The 20,962-nt window shown below is 35.2% G+C and overlaps 1 protein-coding gene across 3 annotated transcripts in view; it reads right to left on the bottom strand.

The window, feature by feature from the left end:
- Zswim6 (zinc finger SWIM-type containing 6) overlaps positions 1-20,962 on the bottom strand; it is a 184,259-nt gene that overhangs the window by 46,395 nt on the left and 116,902 nt on the right. For all 3 annotated transcript variants that reach the window (XM_033761020.1, XM_010626937.2, XM_033761028.1), the window contains 2 exons: positions 17,243-17,599; positions 3,026-3,174 (listed from right to left, as the gene is read on the bottom strand). In XM_033761020.1, the coding sequence (XP_033616911.1) occupies positions 3,026-3,174; positions 17,243-17,599 (506 nt within the window). The remainder of the gene's footprint in view (positions 1-3,025; positions 3,175-17,242; positions 17,600-20,962) is intronic.

The raw sequence follows: 20,962 nt of genomic DNA, 5'->3' as shown, positions 1-20,962 counted from the left end.
TTTTTTTTTTTTTTTGTACCAGGGATTGAACTCGAGTCTTTGTGCTTGCAAGGCAGGCCACCAAACCACTGAGCTAAATCCAGCCCCAAAGTGTACAGTTTAATGATTTTTACTATATTCACAGTTAAATCATTTAGTTTTTTTTCATTAAATTTATTAGTATATTTAAGGTAACAATATAGTTACATTCGTCTTTAGGATCTTGTACCTTTACACAAAGGTGGTTTAGTTTTTGAGATAAATTAGTAATTTCAAAGTCTCTTGCTACATTTTAAAACACAAAGACCAGCATACAGTTGTTCTTCAGTATCATGGAGAATGAGTTCTACAACCTCTTGAAAATATCAAAACCTATGGATATCCAACTTTCTTTCATGAAATGGCATGGTATTATAAATAACTTCTGCACATCTTCCCATATCTTTTAATATCCACATTACAGTACTTGTAACACCTGCCGTAGTTGGTTACATTGTATGGTTTGGGGAATAATGACAAGAAGAAAACTCTGTACATGTTCAATACAGATACAATTTATCACTGCATGCCTAGCTACATTTTCAGTCTGCTAATGCAGAACCTGTGTATCCAAAGGGCCATGAACATTCACTCAGATGGGAATGTTCTGAAATGGTAAGAGGAAATGAATCAGGCTATAGGTTCAAGAACTCTCTTGTTCTGTATAAATGATCCACAAAGCAGAACAATCACTGACTTAATAAATTAACTTGGGCTCACAATCTAGAACCTCAAGCCCTACTCATTTCTCTTGTGCTCCAGGCTCCAGAGAAAAGAAAGAAGAGCAGAAAAAGAAGGGTAAGTTTGCAGGAAACACTGAATCTACCCATTCCCAAAATATATACAGCTAGGGACCTGGGATTTAGCTCAGTGGTTCTGTCGCCTGCCTTGCAAGCACAAGGAACTGAGTTTGATCCCTGGCACAAAAAAGGGGGGGATATATATATATTTTTTTTTCTTTTTTTCAACAAATAAGAACCCAAACTGAGCACTAGTTGTCACTGTAAGAAATCACTGGCACAAGGTCATAAATTGTAGGTAGGGGAAGAGGGTTTTCCATTTTTCAGGATCCTCTTTGTGAAAGGCAACTAAAGGAGAAAATGGCACATCAGCAATAAAGCTGCCTAAATGTGAGAGATCAATAGATGCTGCTTCAAGCCTTGACCATGACAAGCACATGGAACTCCCTCACCTGCTTTAGAATGAGCCCTTCAAAGCACTCATAAGCACTTATACCATGAATGAATCACAGAGGATGCATTCCCAAAGGGTTATCTCAGTAATGCTAAAAAGTTTGTTCCCAATATGGAAGCACTAAAAAGTGCTGAACAGGTGAACTCTGGGAAGAACAGAAGTTGGCACTCAACTGCTATCAGACTTAAGGGGTTTTATTTACACTCTTGCTTATTATTCAATATCCAAACAACTGTGTAAGGAGGTCAGATTATAATCCCCATTTATGAATTATAATGCCAAGGTTCTGAGAAGTTTAGTAGCCAGCCTAAAGAGCAAGGGTCACAGCTAGAATCAGAGCCCAAACCCAGATCTATCTTAACTGCAGAAGTTGTGCCATTTCCAAAATTAGATGTTACTTCTACTTTACATGGCATATACAATGTATACATAATATATAGGGGGAAAGTAACAAAGGCAGATCAGTAAAATACAATTTTCACATCATTTCCACTTGGCCAGTGTACTCTGCTGACATTAGAAGATATTTATACGTATTTCAAAACTTCTTGTCTGTTTAAATATATATTACATTTTACATTATAAGTATATGAAAGGGTTTGAATTATTTATTTTTCTGATAAATTTCTAACCTATTACTCAGCAACAGTAATGAAATAAATGGTTTACTATAATGAATATAAACTAGAACTCTACTAATTAAACTCAAGTACATCTATATCCTAAATGTAATATATTTTCAGACTGTTGACTCTGAACAGTTACATGAGTTTGAAGTGCTTGTAAATTATTAAAGAATGATCAAACAGTTGTGAAGTAGTTTTAGAGTTAACTGTATTTCAATCATTTCCTGGAAAATTGGAAATCTACATATAACCTTTGGGATAAATGTTTATTAAAAATACACTATTTTCTGGCCATATTCAATAATAGAAGTCATCCTAATTCTACAACTTTTAATCAACGTAAATGTTAGAGATGCTATTTAACGGAAGTATCAATAAACACAGTTACATGTTCTACCTATTTTAATATATTATCCATAATTATGGCAGTACCTACAATGAAAATATATTGTTTTAGTATTACTATAAAAAGCCTTTTATCCAGTACTTAGAAATGGCTTCACAGTACCAGAAATTCTGCATAAAGCAAGACACAGCTTCTGCTTAAAAGAACTTGTGACCAACATAACTATTTGTTGGCCACAAATTTTGAGTGGTCAAACTGAATGCTACATCATCATCTAACACTACCATCAAAACACCTTTAGAAGATATGATACTGTTTAGTTCATTTTATAGATGAAGAAGCTGACCTTAATTTGCTAAGGATCATATACTTAGTAAGATTAGAACTTTGATTCTATATGACTCTAAAACTCATGCTTTTAAAATTAACTTAAAGATGCTGACACTAAACTAAATATTTAATGCATATTTTAAGGACTATATTTAAATTATAATCCACCTGGGGAAACTAGTAGTGAAAGAAAAATCTGAAAAGATGGTATGTTAAATAACATCTTCCTTTATTTTGTTTTTACTGTTCAAAGTAGTTTTTCAAAATTGTATAAATTATCATCAGTTTCCTGAGAAAAAGCACTGAGAGAAAGAAAATGTCTGATATCGTATAGTGGTCACTTAAGCAAATGGAAGCTTATATTACAATACAAAAGTTTCTAACTGGTTGATTAATTGAAACTTTTTCTTTAATTCAAAAAAAGGCTTTATCTTTTATAAAAAATGATCTTATACAGTTTCTTTGTATATATAAATATTAAGAGTATTTCTTTAAAAGTAAATAATCATACCTTTGCAAAGAGCAAATTAAGCTGCTTCCCTGATCCGTGGTACCCGCCCTGGGAAAGGAACAGTTTAACCTGTTCTTGAACCTGCTCTTCATCTAAGTGCCAGCAATTTTCATCGTCTATACTAGCACCTGCTGTTGGATCAGGAGCACCTAGAAATAGAAAGAAAAAAGTAACACATGTGCTAGATTAAAACACTGTGTCCAATGGATTTTGATACAAAATTGAAAATAATTAAGATTCTCTATGTATCTCAATTTCAATTATACACACAAACTTATGAATGAAAATAAATAGTAGTCACCCTTTTATTTCCAAGACTGTCTAGATTTTTGCTATGCCAAATGAAGATTACTCTAGGACTCAAAATACTTCTTTTTTAAAGATCAGAGTCTTTTGTTTTTAGAGATGAATTTATGGGCTTCTTTTAAAGAACTCATATGTCACAAAACGCTTATATATATATAGGATATTTATAAAGTTCTACTGTGTAGGACATGCTAGAAAATTTGTTCAAAGACACAAGAAAAATATGAAAAAGTAAACTCAGCACAGTACTTCATTCTACTATGTTGATTCACAAAGCTTTCACCGCTATCTGCTGCTATATAGACTACATGCTGACATAAGTCTTTGGTTGCAGAAAACTAAAGATTAAAAAGAGAAATCAAGCCACATGGGAACAGGCAGTGCAGCTGTTGTACTAAACCAGGTTGTAGTATCACCTTGCCAAACTGCATAAATATTTTATTGCTGAAGTACACACAAAAGATAACAGCTATATAATAAGCCATATGTACAGAATACCTTAAAATTTAAAAAGTACCCAGATATTTAGATAAAAACTAAATTTCATTATTTGTTAAGAGCAAAGTGATAATTTAAGGTCCAAGATTGATAAAAAATAGAAAAATTAACACTAAAAATCCTTCAACCCTCTCCCATGTTTCATCTCCTTATCAACCCTAAAAAAAATACATTTGTAGGGGTAGTTTTATATTACTTTTCTTGTCTTTTAATGATCTAGTACAAACTCAGCAGGCCAAGAAAATAATCACTAACATCTTCTTAGTACCAGGATCTATTCGACCTTAGAAGAGGAAGACAATAAGCTCCTTTCCTGGAATAGCATTACATGCATTCATTCAGCCAGACCGCGTATTTACCAAGTGCCTAACTCATCAGCTTCCTTCTTTGCGAGACTTGGGGTCAGAAATGGACACAAAAATAGACATAATTTCTCTTCTCACTCAATTTAGTTTAGTTCACAGGCTTTCAGATTTTTTTTAACGGAGTACCACACACAAAAAAATACATTTTACCATCATGCCTACTATGCTTTTGTGTCGGTAATACCTATTAATCTGAAGGAAAAATCTGATGGGGATAAAAAAGAAATATTCAGACTACAAAAGAAGCAGTCTGTCAATCTGTATTTGGCCTCATTTTTAGAATGAGAAAAAAAGCCTGTCAAAGTCTTTTAAGCTGATTCCATAACCTAAAAGGATTGTAGCCCACTATTTGAAAAACAACTGTTCTATGTATGCAAGTGAGGTATCAATCTAATAATCATATATGTATGAAATAATAAATTATAATTACTCAAAATAAGAGGCCAGAGGTCTGGAAAACTACAGGAGAGAGCTGATTTGGCTTGGGAATACTGAAATAAGCATGTTTAGGGGGAAAAAATGGCACTGATCTGAGATCTGCCAAAAGTAGATTAGAAGCTAATTAGAAGTTACCTAAATGCAGAGAAGAGAAGAGATGAATCTACATGTGAGGTGAAAAAAAGAACTGTGCAAAGTCCTTAGGTGGAAGAAATATGGTATAGGGAGGAAATAAAAGTTAATGCAACTCATGAGTAAAAGATGAGGGCAGGAACAATACAAACTAATCCTAGTGCACCAGAAAAAGGCTAGATTCTGAGGGCTTTCACTGTTAAAGAGTTTGGTTTCTTTTTCCCTGAGAGTAATGAGTGGGAATTCATGATAAGGATACCAGAAGTAGAAGAAAGGCATGCTCTGGAATAGACAGTAAAAGATGTTATGCCTGATAGGCATCAATTTCAACATCCCTACCATGAAATATTAATTATGCAGCCATAAAAAGGAATGGAGAGATTCTTCATGTACTACAATGGAAAGATGAGAGAAAAAATCCAGAGGAAGAAAATATAGACTTAAAATACATCACCTTTAATAGAAAAAATGGTTTCTGTGGGTGTATTTTGCTGTGGTGGAGAGGTCTTGGAGACTGAACCAGGGCCTAACACATGCTAAGCAAGTGTTCTACCACTGAGTTAACATCTTCAGTGCACTTATGTATGGTATTAGTATCTCCTCACTGGGGGAGGATATGTAAAATGAGTAACTTAGTTATATGGGGGAAAGAGATTCGTTGAGTCCTTTCATACTTTAAAATTTTTAGAATCATGTGAAATATGTTTATGTGTCTAAAAATGTAACTTCATCTGAAATGTGGAAGATGGATTTGGGGAAAAAAATATGTAAGAGAACAATGACAATGCTATTTTGATAGTCTATACACAGGATGAAATGGTAACTTGAAAACTATAACAAGGAGAAGAGATAATCTTATGAGAATTTACGACATAAAGAAAAGAGACTTGGCAAGGAAATGGCTCTGTGATGTAGGGTACAGCAAACTGTGTGAAGAGACATGAGTTTTTGGATTAGACTAGATGGAATACTGGGCAATTCACTGACTCAGAGACCACCAGAGAAGGACCAGATTTGCTGTGGAGGGGCAGGATTTTAAGCCGAGAGCTGGCCAAAATGTAAAGGCTGGATAAAAGGATGAGCAAGGAGGATAATAGGAACAAGTGCCCTCTTAAGGAAAAGCTTAAGAGACCAGTTCTTCCAGAAGTCGAGAGGAAAAAGTTATTCCACCTAGGGACTGGGCAACTAGGCAGATGTTTAAGAGCAAGGATTTTATCTGCCCTGTTCATCACCGCTGCCACTACTAGGGAGTGAAATTCTTAAGAGGAAAACAGAGAAAGGCATGTAAGCATTTTTTTCCTCTAGGAAAAAGGACTCTTATGTGAAAAGTTAAGAATCACTGTAAAGCATCCTTACATACAGTCTTTTTTTCCTCACAACATCCCTGGAGGTGACTACAGCTCATAATCCCCATTCTATAGAAAGAGAGAAATAGGCTCCAAATGGTGATGATTTGTCCACAGCCACACTGCTAACTCCATTCTTCAGGTTCACCCTGCCAAACACATCCCAGAACCATGAAGAGTTAAAGATGAGCCCTAAAATTATGAAGGGTTGTCAACCTTAAATCAAAGATAAGTTTAAGGGAGAGTGTGCTTGTTAGTATGATTCTTATATGAAGCTTTATAGAGACATAGGCTGTGAAGAGTTAATTACTAGGTCTACAAGTATATCCCACAGGAATTCATGGCCCCTATGTCACACATCCCCAATTCTAGGGGCACCTGCACAAAAACACTCTGCACATAAAAAGCTGTATACTCTTTACATAAATGTATCAGAAAGACTTTGAAAACAAATGAACTACAGGGTCAAAACATTTTAAGTTTTTCCCAATATCTTGTTAAAACTATGCTTGGAAATGACACGTTCCTCCCATTTTCTTTTAGAGAAAATTTCAACTAGCTAGGGATTAACCATTTCCACTATTCCTTCTAATGAACTGAGATTTCAAAAATCTACTTTCTTTCCTCACAAATAGTGAGTTTCCCCAATGTTTGTGATTTTCCCAGCTGTTTCTTGGTTGGGACTCCCACCTCAATACAGTTCTGGGAGTCCTGTCTTCAAACTGCTTGGTGAGGGGCTGACTGCTGTGGCAGGGCTGAAGGGACTCACTCAGTTGCTTGACTCAGTCTCAGCAGGACGTGGAGCTTCAGTTTACCACAATAGTAGCCAAGTGTTTAAAGTGGATCTGAATTTAAATGGGAAGAAATCTGAATTGGCAAAGTGACCTACATTTGAATACAGTACAAAAACTTCAGGATATACTGAATTTTTAATTCTTTCAAGCTAAGAGCAAGAAGTGATAAGAAGGGTCCAGGAGTAACTCTTCACTTGAATTACATAGTGCATTTTTCCTTAAAATCAAATAGGTTTTAACCTATTACATTTTTAAAAGAAATGTTAGATTTTGAAGTTGCTTCAATGGACCACTTAACTTTCATACACAGATTCTGTTTCTTGACCAAATAGACATATTGAATAGCAAATGAATAAATGCATAAATTAAGTTTTCTCAAGTTTTTAAGATACTTACTTCTGATTTTAGTTTTTTTGGTAAGCTACTGTCAGAACTTCTTGAAAGTATCAAGGAGAGAGGAAAGACACCAGAAAATGGCCCATGAATAAAATTTCACCACAAATAGTCTATAGTCTACAAAGTTTACACACAAGTTGAAAGGATGTTCAGCATTCCTACATCTGCATTAAAACTCCGAGACTTCAAGTACTAGGCACAGTTTCGAAAAATCTGAATCTGGGTCAAGGATTTAGCTCAGCAGTTCTACCACCTGCTTCACAAGTGCAAGGTCCCCGGTACCAAAAAACAAAACAAAACCCTGAATCCTCTAAGCAAATTATGTGAGGCCTCAGGCCTCCATTCCTTAACTTTAAAATTCTACAAATGCAGGAATAAAAAATTAACTGGGAAGTGAAAATTAGAAGTCTGCTCTTGAAATATAGAATACTTCCTAAATTATAAGAATGCAAGATAACTAGTGAATGAATAAAATTTAAGTTTGTATAGTATTAACATTCTTACCTAAAGTGCATATTCATATATTAAATTTTAAAGGTAGGCCAGGAATGATGGTGTACACCTGTAGTCCCAGCACTCAGAAGGCTGTGGCAAGAGGATCACCATGAGTTCAAGGCCAGCCTAACTACACGGCAAAATCTTGTCTCTTCCTCCTCCTCCTCGTCCTCATCATCATCACAATGCTGAGGTTTAACGATTTAAATCCTAGTATGTCTTGATTACATGCATTTAAGTGCTGCCTAAGTCTCATATAAAATGTAAGATTTGCAAAATGTATTTCTACATGTTGGTAGCTATCATCAAAGAGAAACTTCTCGGCATTTGAGAAAGGAATAAATACAAAGAGGAACATAATTAATATATTTATATATTTGTTATTAGACATCTATCCCTCAGGCAGAAACCAGGATTTCTATGTATGTAAATTAAATGGTACATTAAAATGTTTTTAAACCTGCCATGTTTTTACCCTTATTTATATTTGTAACTATAAATACATTAATATTTACAACTGCATAATTAATCTTTGTGGGCATTTTATTACTAAAACTTAATTCTTCAGTTTCAAGCCTTTAAGGAAAGTGAAATTATCTAGTGGGGAAAAAAAATGAAGCAATGTAGCTGTTATTCACTCCCAGACAGGGATAGTGAATTTCATCTACCTCCTCCTACCTTGGTAATATGACACCATGGGAGGAGAGCACAGGAGAAATCATAGACTATACAGAAAGAGCCACTGCATCCTAGGCTTCCCCTGTCTACCATGTGACTTGGTTCTTAGTTTTGATTTATCCCATCACCAATACTCCCTTATTCCAACAGTTCCCAAACTTAAAAGCATATCAAAATTCTTGAGGCACTGCTTCGGACCTACTGAATTAGGATCTTTGCTGGGAATAAATGTAGGAGGTGGGGAGAAAGGATTCTATATTTGGAGAGAATGTTAAGTGTGGTGATACATTCTGGACCTTATTGAAAAGTATGCAGGGTTCTGAGGCATCACACAAATGCCTCTCTACTATATGGGATGCCTCTCCAGTATATGGAAATATTTGAGATGTACTTAATGAGAAAACTATCTCATATAATGGATACAGTCACTTCTAAGCATCAGACAACGCAAATTATTTTGCACATTTTTGAGCTATAAAGATATGCTCGCAATGGGCTTATGCTATGTTTGATAAATTGAGTTACCAATAGCTTTTGGGTTCTAGTGTGGGGTGAAGCTGGAGAATAAATTCAAGACGTGAAAAAGTGAAATGCTTTATCTTATACAGTCAACATTTTCAATCTGTGACCCAGCTGCTTCCAGGAGCACTATAGTACAAACAATGGCTTTAACTATTCATACTTAGTAACAGTGCTCTTTTTGTTGAAATTGTCAAATGTGGTCTATTTAGGAAGGATGCAGTCAGCAGATGTCTATACTGCAGAGGTAATTAATTTAGTCTCTTTTGGGGACCTACAGAAGAATGCTGTCTCCCACAGTTTTAGTGCCTGCTGTTAACGCTAGAAAATGTTAAGTCTGTGGCTTACCAACACATTGGTACACCTGTTTTATAAGCTGAAGGCAAAATCCTGACATCAACCATAGGCACTGAGAGGGAATAGGCAAGACAGCAAACCCTCATGATTCAGACTCAAATAAAAGTCTTTCTTTAGAGTGGAGAGTGGAAAAAAAACCTAGAAGACTGCCAAAAAGTTAATGTGCACTGAATAAACACATGCTGTAGAAAATTTTAAATTTCATCCTTAATTAAATTCTTATTTCAAGGTGATGACTAACTAATGCCTTCACTTCAGTTTACAATTTTGTTGTAGTTGGAACAGCCATACCCTTCCTCATCTTCTATCCTCCATGGTCAGCCCATGTAATATTCCTGCCACGACAGAGAGCAGGGTCCTCTCCAGCAGTGTATAAACGATAAGGTCGCTTCTTAACTGTGCGGCCCATGGCAGAGTAAGGCCTGGCATATACTAGATTCTGTTCCCCCTTTCCACTCTCCTTTCTACTTAAGGCTAAGGAAGGAACAAGTAGTACTCTTATCACCATATATCTCAGGAGCCTCAAATCAACCTGTCAGGTTTATGGCCCCACTGCCATTATTTCCTCTCTTCTGACTTTATTACTCATCTCTTGTTATCATCTAATTTACTTCAGGAATTCAACAGTATACTTATTTATATACAGAAATAATCATGTATTTTATATGGATAAAAAAGCAATAAAGTATTTGTACAATCTCCAAAATTCACTAAAAACTGCAAAGTATAATTATACTCAATAAAAATATAATTCAATAAATAGGATAAAAATCTTCATTCCAATAGACGCAAACTAACAAACAACAAAAACCCCTGCAGAGTGAACACAGACTGAACACATATCAAGTAAGTCATTTTCCAATACTACTCTAATAAATATATTAGCAATTACTTGGTATACAAATATGAATACTTAAATGCAAAGCTCTCAGTCTTATTTTTTAAACCTGACTTCAAGTTTATTAAATGAGATCTACTATATTTGCAAGCTTTAAGAATAATAGTGTGCTCAGATTGTTTTTCTTTAAAAACTAGTTGAGAATAATTTCCTCAACTACTGTATTTACTACTGCCCTTGAAGACTCATGTCAACTGCTACATTACAATGATGGGGTCAACAACTAGCCTTTACTCATTAGCCCTTCTGATCTTATGAAGTAAGCACTTTTATTGTGCACATTTTACAAACAAGAAAACTGAAGCCTGAAGAGACTTAGTTACTTGTCCAATAGCAAAGTCCAAAAAAATGAAGGGACTAGTACTCTAATTTCAGTTAACTTGGGGAGACAGAGATCAAAGCTCATCATACCAACATAAAGAGACTGAGGGTTCATTAAAGGACAGACAGATGGATATGTAAACTGGTCACAGCTGGCAGCAGGCTTTTGTACAATGTGAGGGTTAAAGTGGTATCAAAGATGATTTTGGGGTCTGAGAGAAGGCAAGATTTGGAAATGAAAACAGAGAATAAAAAATGTTGGACTGAAAGTACACTTAGCTATCTCTGCATTACCCTACCAAATTCCTCATGGGCTGAAGATTTGTGATTCCTCCAAATTAAGAGGCTAAGTTTTTAGACTACTTCTTTTGCTAAAGTGAAATGTAAAAATTTCATGAAGGGAAAAATGTACTATCTGTATATGATCTTTTATAAAATATATTTAAATCATATTATAAAAACATTAAGTTTTAATTATAACTTACGGGCAAAATTGATCATTTCTAGAGGGAAATTTCAACAGTAACTATAAAATTCAAAATGCATATACTATTTTTATACCATTCCTACTATTATTCAAAAAATTCGCACAAATTCACAAACACATGTACACATACACATACACAAAAGGGCAGAAAGATAGTCACAACAGCACTGTATGTAGAAGGGAAAAATAGAAACAGCTTCCTCAAGGTTATTGAGTACCTTACTGGTTAAAACAGGTCCATGCTATGGAATGCTACACAACATTCAAAATAGCAATAGACCTAATTGAACTAAAACAATAAGACATGTACAATACATTTAGAGGGAAAAAAGCAAGCTATAAATGCAGACAGCTTCTTGAATTGTATTCATTTGAAAATTACATGTGTATACATGTCTGTATATCTGTGTACATGAAGAAAAATGTCTGAAATAAAGGTACTGTGGAAACTAAGGGGGCTGTTGGGAGTGGGGAGCCAATGAGGACTCACTTGCCTTTTTATTTTTTATACTTCTATCTGATTATACATTTTTCCAATACCTATTCTTATTCTTTCAATTTTCTTTTAAATCTCATACTACTGCACTTTGAGATAGTATAATTAAAACAGCTTTAACTCTCTACCACAGAATATATTTGGTAATTTCTTTGACCACTAGTCAATCACACCTTTGTTTCACCAACTGACACATTAGAATGCTCTACAATAAAAATGATATGCTAGTAATAATCAAATTATCCCCTAGGACACTTACAAAAACTGGTTGCTAATGCAAGCTCAATTACAATGAGACTGACTACCACTGGAATCTAAAAAGGAGAGATGTGGCATGAGGCCTACATTATACAACTCCAACTGTCACTGGTAGATCTGGAACATGTATGTAGGTACGTCCTTTAGAATAAATCTCCAAGTTCCCACTAAGAACAAGATAGAGTAAAAGAAGATAGTACTTTGTATTTTACAAATACAAGTGCTTATTGTGTCTTCAGTATTGGGCTTAGGAAGGCTACCAAGATAACATAGGTCATGGTATCTACCCTAAAAGTGCTCACAATCAAATAAAGATTAAGAACTATGCTGTGAAGAAGGGACTACTGAATAGATTTGCTTGTTTGTTTGCTGATTATCAGGGCGAGGCTGAACAGAAAGCTTTATAGGATGACTGGGATACAAAGGCATGAATGGATTCATGGGCTTGGTTTTGTAAGAATCCTGCTCCTATTGAAATGGGAGAACAACACAAATATTAGGGCAAAACTGCAGAAGGTGTACTTTCATGGTATGGATCCCAGACTCCTCATGCAACTCTGCAGATATACCACCAAAAAGACAGAGAGTCAGATCTGAAGAGATCTTAGCTGTCACATATCAACCCTCATCTGACATGTGAATAAATCCCCCCTATAGCTGGCTGATTTATTATCTTTGGGTGGGTATATGTCAAGGAAATAAAAGATGGGTCTGGCCTACTTTTAGAATAGGATCTAGGAAGTGAGAGGTCACTACATTGAACCTTTTCCTCTGTTCCAAATCAAGATTAATACTATAGTTTCCTTTCAGTCTATCTCTTTGGTGTAGTCTGCCCAAACCCATGGAAAAGTAGTAAAAGCCAAGAGACAGAAAAGGAGGAAGTGTGCACCAGAAGTCTAGGGAAAGCAAGCTGAATCCCAGCTATAGTTCTAGTCATCCACTCCTCAACTGATTTCCTTTCTCTTCCTAACTATGATATAAGTATGCCAATGAGGCAAGTTTCGCTATCTATTATGACTATAATGTCTATATGATATCACCAAAAAATTTCCAACAGTGTTATAGAAGATTGTAAACATTTTACATAAAAGAAAACGTGAGTTTTACCCACCCAAGATCACAGATCTTCACCAAGATCACCAAGATCTTCACACAGATCTAGTACATATCAAAAACACTGGCTTCTAGGTCTCCAGATTTCAAGTGCAATATTCTGGCCCTATACCATAATTTACCAATTTAGAATACATTTCCTAAAATAGGGAGCATGAAGAGCCAGAAAAGTCTGAATTGAAATAACTAAGAAAGTGGAGTTAGTAATTAGAAATCAGTGAACCTTAAATAAAGTACTTAGCAAAAATATCAACTTCTGCTTTAAAAATAGAGAAAGAAGGTTTTATTTGAATATAAAGTCAGTAGCAAACAATTTTACATAAAAATACAGAACTATAACAGAAAATTTTCTTGGTGGGCCACTAACTATCCTAGGGCCACTTTTTGCATACAATGGTTAATTTTACAATATAAGTAAAATTATGTGGCAAATTTCATGAAAACATGACAAAACATAAAAAGGTCTATTGACAAGGATGGAACTATTATGACTACTAAGGATATATTCCAACTGCTTTCACTGCATCTGTATCTATGGAGAAATTACTATACAAACTATTGCAATTATACATTTTTGAAAACTAGTTTTTCATTGGGCATGAAACCAATGAAAAAATTTCAATTCTTCAGAGTAAGAGTCTAGAAAATATTTTACAACAATATGGAAAAGCAACTAAGAATTTTAAGAAGAATTAGAATAAGTTCACAAGGAAAAGGAAAAAAATACTCTTATTAACATTTTCTCTTTACTTATAAATTATATTACGCCTTTTTTCAAAATGGATTTGGATAAGCTAAATCTTGTCTTCATGAAAACAACTAAAATAATCAAGTCTAAATCCTATCTTAACTCTAACCAGCAAAAGAGATATTTTTGAACAATTAAATCTTCCCAATTTTCATGTTCAAAATATTTTTCTCAAAGGAAAAATATAGTCACAAAATCGTTTATGAAAGCAATGTTTTAAAAAGAGATTTAACAAAAAGAGAATGTTTTTATGTAAACACATGTTTTAGAGGCAGGTGGGACCATAGTCAAGTAACTTAAAATGTGCTTAATCCCACCCCCTACTAAATCACTAATATAACATTTAAAGTAAGATCCTCCAGGGAGCAGATTTCCTATTTCATCACTTAAGGTCACAGCCTGCTTCCTAGCTCTCTTCTTTTTACCACTTGTCACACGAGAATGGGAGGCGGGAAGGCAGTTTGTGCAACTGGCCCATATCCAGACTGGGAGCAAATCTGACAATAAATCAAATGGAGAGAGCTGGCAGTATAAACTGCCCAAATTCATTGCTCTCTCATGAAGCTATTCTCATACAAAAAGTTATGTGAAATCACATTGAGTCTAAAGCTAACTTGCATTCTGTCCTTGACACACCCTAAGATACATTTTCTTCCATTTTTAGAAACTCTGAAAGAAATAATATTAGGGAAGGTATTCTGCCCAGCAGCCTTAGTTTATACACTGTTTCATTAGTGCCACTATTTCAACATGGAAATGGACTTAAAACATCTTTAGATAAGAAACTTGGGGTTCTTCTAGCCTTCAAAACAAGCAAAACAGCAATAAGCATCTAATTATTGCTGTAGATCTTTGGTTAAGATTAAAATTCAGAAAAGTGTCTTAAGGGATTGCATAAACTAAGAAAAAAAGGAAAAAAAAAACAAAAAAAGAGAATGCGTGCAAGTCTGAAGAAATGGTTTACCCTATTCTTCCTCTGCTAAACAATTTCATAAGCCACAAACAGGCTCCTGAGAAATCTCTGAGACTGTTAGCTAGTCTGAATTTTTCACAAGGCAGCAAGATTTTTAAGACAGATGACAGGACAGAAGACTACTTGAAAAGTCCTCGAATGCGTGTGCTTTGAGTGTGTCGAAGGTACTTCCACAGCACAGGTGTTTACACCATTTAATGCTGGCAGGCTTTGCCAAGTGAAATGCTTTACACACGTTCTGATAGTTTCATAAAGCTAAACCTGATATGAGGGCCCTAGGAGAAATATGGCTACATGGATATCAACTGCGCAGGTTTTTCTCTGATATGAAAACCACATAACTCACAGTACCAGGAAACTTACTTGTAAGAGAATATTCACCACAGATCTATTCAAAATAAAGCCCATCAGTGGAATGGACAAATAATGATATCCTTGTACCTAGACTACTCTAGAACATAGTAACTTCTAGCCATACAGTATTTGCAGTTTTATTATGGTGTAATTTGACTATATGTGTTCTAAATAGGAAAGACACAAGATTTCAGATTTATATGAGAAAAAGTAAAATATATTCAATACTTTTGCGGAAGTATTATGAATGTTGTAGGATCTATTAGTATAAATGTGAATTGTTATTTTGGATATAATGAGCTAAAGAATACATTAAAATTAAGCTGGGCCAGTAATCCCAGCACTTGGGAGGCTAAGGCAGAAGGATCGCTGTGAGTTCAAGAGCAGCCTGGCTACAAAGTGAGTTCCAGGGCAGTCTCGACTACATAGTAAGACCCTGTCTCAAAAAAAAAAGAAAGAAAGAAAACATTAAAATTATTGTTTCTTTTTACATCTTAACTTATGCCTACCAGAACAATGAAATTTATACATGTGGGTCACATTTTTCTATTGGACAGTGCTGCTCCAGATCAATGACAATCAACCACAAGGAGTATAGGAAAGAGTATGAGCAAATTCTACAAACATGATTTTGAGTCACATCTGTGGGAATCATACTATATGAATTAAAAGCGTATCAAACTAAACCAGTGTCTAATGATATCAATAACACCACCAGGCACAGTATGCATGTCTATAGTCCCAGCACTCTGGGAGAATGAAGCAGGAGAACCAGAAGTTCAAGTCCAGCATACCAAGCTCAATCCCTGGGGGAAGGGAAGGGGAGGGGAAAGGAGGGAGGGGAGGGTGGAAGGGAAGGGAAGGGAAGGGAAGGGAAGGGAAGGGAAGGGAAGGACAAGAAAAGAACAGAACAGAACAGAACAGAACAGGAGAAAGAGAGGAGGGAGGGAGGCAGGGAGAGAGAGACTATTATAGAAAAAAAGTTTGATTCCAGGTTGGCCAACTCAGTAACTTACTGAGGCTCTGTCTCAAATAAAAAGTATAAAAGGGCAAAAGATGTTGCTCAGTGCAGAAGGCCCTGAATTTAATCCCTAGTCCTGCAAAAAGAAAAGAAAACAGAACTGCCAATTTAGTGATTACCATTAAAAATTAGCATGGTCATCAAGGAGAAAAAAAAAGGGCTGTGACTCGGAGGCGGTACAGGGAGCCCTCTCCAGTGCAGAATCTATTCCCTATATTATATGCACTATTCTACAATTTACATCTTAAAATTTTTATTTTTAAATGATCTCAAATACTTATTTTATTTATCAAGTAATGATTCTGAAGAAAAGACTTCAAAGAATAAAGTTGAGTGACATGTCCTATATTTCAAATCAATACAACTAAAGAAATGTAAAATTAGATCCCTGAACTGCTTAGTACAAACTACATTTTTCTTCACCATATTTTAAAATATTTTTTTCAAATGCCCTTTTCATTCTTTTTTTATGTCTATACAGATTAATGGGTTTCATGTTGGCAGATTTATATATGCACTCAACTTATTTTGATCATTTTCACCCTCCATCATCTGACCTTCCCTGTCCAAATGTTTTTAAAGCACAACCTATATTTTGATAGTATTATTTCTCCTATATTAAAAAATGTGGTAGATATATTTCTGAAAAACTACACATATTCTTGAAAGTCAATATATTTGCAATGCACAAAATAAACACTGGATAAATGCATTTACAAATAAATAACATGTTTAATGCATAAAGATGTAAAAGAAACCTTTTTGTGATTCCTTATACAAAACAACTATTTATGTCCTAAATACTCTAAATATACTGTAGTATTTTTCTAATAAAATAACCTGAAGCATCCTCTCAGAAATTTTCCTGCATTGGAAAATAAAGTTTACCAAAAATGTGAAAAAAAAATTCTGAATATGTACAAGTTAGAATACTGAAAAGGGTGAATGACATGACTTAATGTTTTTATAACTAATGCCTAATGTAAAAGTAAATAAGTATAAAGAATCAAGCTTTTTCTGGGCACAAAAGCCTTGTCACACATAGCATAAAATATTTCAAAAAGAAATGTTTTAGGATACAAAACCAAATTTGAAAATCTCTCTCAAGTATCAAAGAACTATGCTGATGACCTATTTCACATTTAATTCAGTTGATGCAAAAAATAACTTATAAATGAAACAGAATCTAGAGGAGAAATTTATAGAACCAATGTCTATACTTACCATGAACTTGGTTGATTTCTGAATTTTGGGAAAGAATTTCATCTGCTAATTTTTGAGCAGTTGGCAAAACTTCTGTGTGGTGCACTGTGATCAAATACTGTACAAACTTTTGTAGTTGGTCTCTATTCATTTGAAAGAGAGTCTCTGAAATGGGAAGATGAAGTTTGACCTGATCTGGCTTGCGGATACGGTATAAAGACAGTGCCACAACATGAGCACAATAAAATATGTCCTTGTTTCCACAGCTGCAGGTCACTGAGGTAATCTTGCAACGATCAAAGCTGATGGCCACATTGCAAACAGTTTCTGGCTCCGATTGTATTGCAGGTTCTGTCACTGTGCCACTCAAGTGGAAACCTATGTGAAAGAAAGGGAGACTTTAGCTTCTGGATTCAGATGCTATGGAATTTAACTCTTACAAATGTATGGTACTGGACAGCAGCAAGAAAAAATATGGTAGATTTTTTAGTTAAAAACCTTTAAGCTATTAACCACCATCCACTCCCCTATAAAGTTATGAAAATAACAGACATAGTGAGGTATTTCACACAGCCAGATGAAAACACTCATTGTAGTACATCACCATCATACCTATAGCAAGTTGTTAGATCACAACACTAATAAGCCAACATTACTCTGAATCTGTAGTATACAAGACAAAAATCTTCTAGGTCAGTGGGATCAAAGGCTTTCTTTCTTTCTTTTTCTTATCTTTTAGAATCAGCCTATTCAGCCTTCTTACAAAAACAAAAGCTCTCTCTTCCTTCCACTTTTATTCTAGGCAGTCTACCAACACTTCAACTCTGAGGGGACATTTTCACAAACTTGGACTAGAGAAAAATGTAAATTCAATAACTTTCTGTAACATCCATAACATATGCCCAAATATAGAAGTATTAATGAGCAGCAACTTCTGGTTGAGCTGCGAAGTTTACCAAATCTCATACTCAACCAAGAGTCCAAGTAACTCATAGTGATTATTTACTTCCATATTGGAAAGCTAGTACTGACAGATAAGTTGCCCCCACCCCAGGCATACAGAGGGAGTACAAAATCACCAAAAGGGAAGAGTCTTAGAGGCCTTACACTTTAAACTTAGAATCACACAGGAATCCTGTATAAGCTCCATGACCAATGGCCATTTGCACGCCGTGAAAGCCACATTCAGAGGCAAAGGATATAAAAATGAAGGTAATGAGCAGGCGATCTTTTTGGCTTCTCACACTAAGATTTACCTCAGAATTTCAAGTGCTTGACAGAAATCCAAATGCTACACAAGAAAGTATTTGGCTCTCTCTCAAACTTCTGCTATTTATGCTATTTCAATAAAATTCATGGAGCTGGCTGGCCACTGTTCCTCTTCATTCAGAAAAGTAAAGCTCTTTACCATGTGGGGTCTCATGGAGAACTAGTACACTGAAGGTGCAGAGACATGGCTTGAGCAACAGCCAGACGACACTAAGAATTCATACATAGGAAATCTGTACCTCCATTTGCCTCCTCAGACAGAGGCTTATCCAAGCCAGTCAGATGAAGAAAAAAAAAAAAAAACTACATGAGAAATCTTTATGAATAATGTAATTTCATGTTGATAATTTATATTCAGCAACACTTAATGGAGGAAAGTATCATGTTTTGCTAAATGAATCCATTCTAAAAAGAGCATTCATAAAAGTTACTATTACTGCTTCACAGTAAAAAAATCTGAGAACTATTGTAGAATAAACTATTTGTTTTTCTGCCACAAACATTATTAACCCTGTTTCAGATATTCCAGATTCATTTATCTCTTGATATCAAGAAGTTTTTCTGAAAAATCACAAAGGATACAAAGAAAATATAATGTTTAAAATTTTAGTATCGATTATCCTATGAGAAAATGTTACAGGAAAAACTAAACACCTGAGAAAATCTCAAGGACAAAGAAAAAAAATAACAGCAGTCTTGCTTTAATCCATATATACCAGAAGCACCATAAACCTACAGTAATCTGAAATCATTTAACAGGCAAAGACTACAGCAACATGTATCAGTGGACCATAAAAGAGAGTCCAGAAAGTTTCCAAGCATTTCTGTACATTTAGTTCAGGGAAAACTGTTTTCTACCTGTCACATACATGCTTGCAGATACCATAATACAAAAAGAGCCACAGACTGACCATTTATAAATCAACCTCTTCCCACTTTGTACCATCGTATCTCTTGCCCATTAAGTTGAAGTCTTTGTGACTCCACAAAATGATTATTGGAGATCTCTTCTAATCACAGGCAAAGCCAAGATAAAGAAAGATAAAAAAGAATAAGCCTCGTTAGTGAAGAGCTGACGGGGGTCACTGGCGGGTGTAGCTCAGTGGCAGCATTCAGCTTTGCATGTGAGGGGTCCTGGATTCAAGGACCACCCAAAAGTAAACATTTTTATTAAAAAAGTCTACAAGAAGATAACCAAAGACATCCTTTAAAAGAGTCTACTTAAATTATGAAAGAAGTAATTCTGAGGAAAACTGATGAAACCCTCAAAATAGTTTTTGTGAAAATTACTTTAGAGTTGTACAGTATAAGTCAGAGAGAGGTATATTACTGAATCCTGATACTGCATCATTATGCTGGGGGAAAACCACATATTATCCATTTTTATTTTGAATATTTACTATTCTTGTATTTTAAAAAGCAAATTATAAAATATTGTGACACATATATATCTTATTATAAAGTAACACTTCCTTAATCTCATATCATCAAAGATGAAGGTGGTTAATGAATGTTCATGTTTCCAAGTAATTCTAGGTTCATCTTTTAAGTACAGTAATCAAGTTCCTTTAAAAATCCCAATTTTTTCGGAGGAAATATTTCTAAATGTTGTGAGCTCTACCTTGCCACCCTACTCTGCTAACCATCGGGTGCTACCAAGTGAGTGGCAGTAGATTTAAAAGAGGGTTCTTTTGGTTATTTTTCTCCACTGTTGGCTATAATAATAACTCTTTTATACCGCCAGCCATGTCTTCTTTTTAAAAAAAAGTATTTAGGGCCGGGGATTTAGCTCAGCTGTTCGGTGGCCTGCCTTGCAAGCGCAAGGACCGGAGTTCAATCCCCAGTACCCGTCCCCCCAAAAGTCTTTGCTCTTAGGACAGCTACATCGTTATTTGATTACCTTCGCAATAGCTATTTAATGTTCAGGCCTGTTGGGTTTGAGGGAGGCTCCTCTCACAAACACATACATAAAGGGTGGCTACTGTATTCTTTCTTAGGACCATGTAGTATTGAGTCTTAAATCAGGACTCCTACCAGACCTTTAGGACTGTATAATGGTGTGTTTTGGCCTCTCCAAGTTGGAAAACCTTTGAAAATGTGCTAATACTGTGAGTCCTAAATCATGTTAAGAGCACACACAACAGGAGCAAGAATATTATTCCCTCATCAATACCCAAAGGGCTATAAGACAACCTCCCCCACCTTAGACCCTCCCACTCCCCAGGTACTTAGATACAGGGTGACCTGAAACAAAACAGTGTTCCCGAGAACTAATCTTGTCTTTCTAGAGTTCTGGCAAACCATAATGAACATATGTTTTAGGATAAGAATTAAGCACACAAAAAGGGGCAAACCTGTGCTTTGTGGTAAAATGTGGAAATTTAACTTTGATTTTCTTTTTTATTATTACATGTATGCAATGCACAATATATTCATCATAGGATACTGGCATATATATATATATATATATAT

The sequence above is a fragment of the Fukomys damarensis genome, unplaced genomic scaffold, assembly GCF_012274545.1.
Source record: "Fukomys damarensis isolate Sample0158 unplaced genomic scaffold, DMR_v1.0_HiC HiC_scaffold_1, whole genome shotgun sequence".
Classification (NCBI taxonomy): domain Eukaryota; kingdom Metazoa; phylum Chordata; class Mammalia; order Rodentia; family Bathyergidae; genus Fukomys; species Fukomys damarensis.
This window is presented reverse-complemented; position numbering and strand designations above follow the sequence as displayed.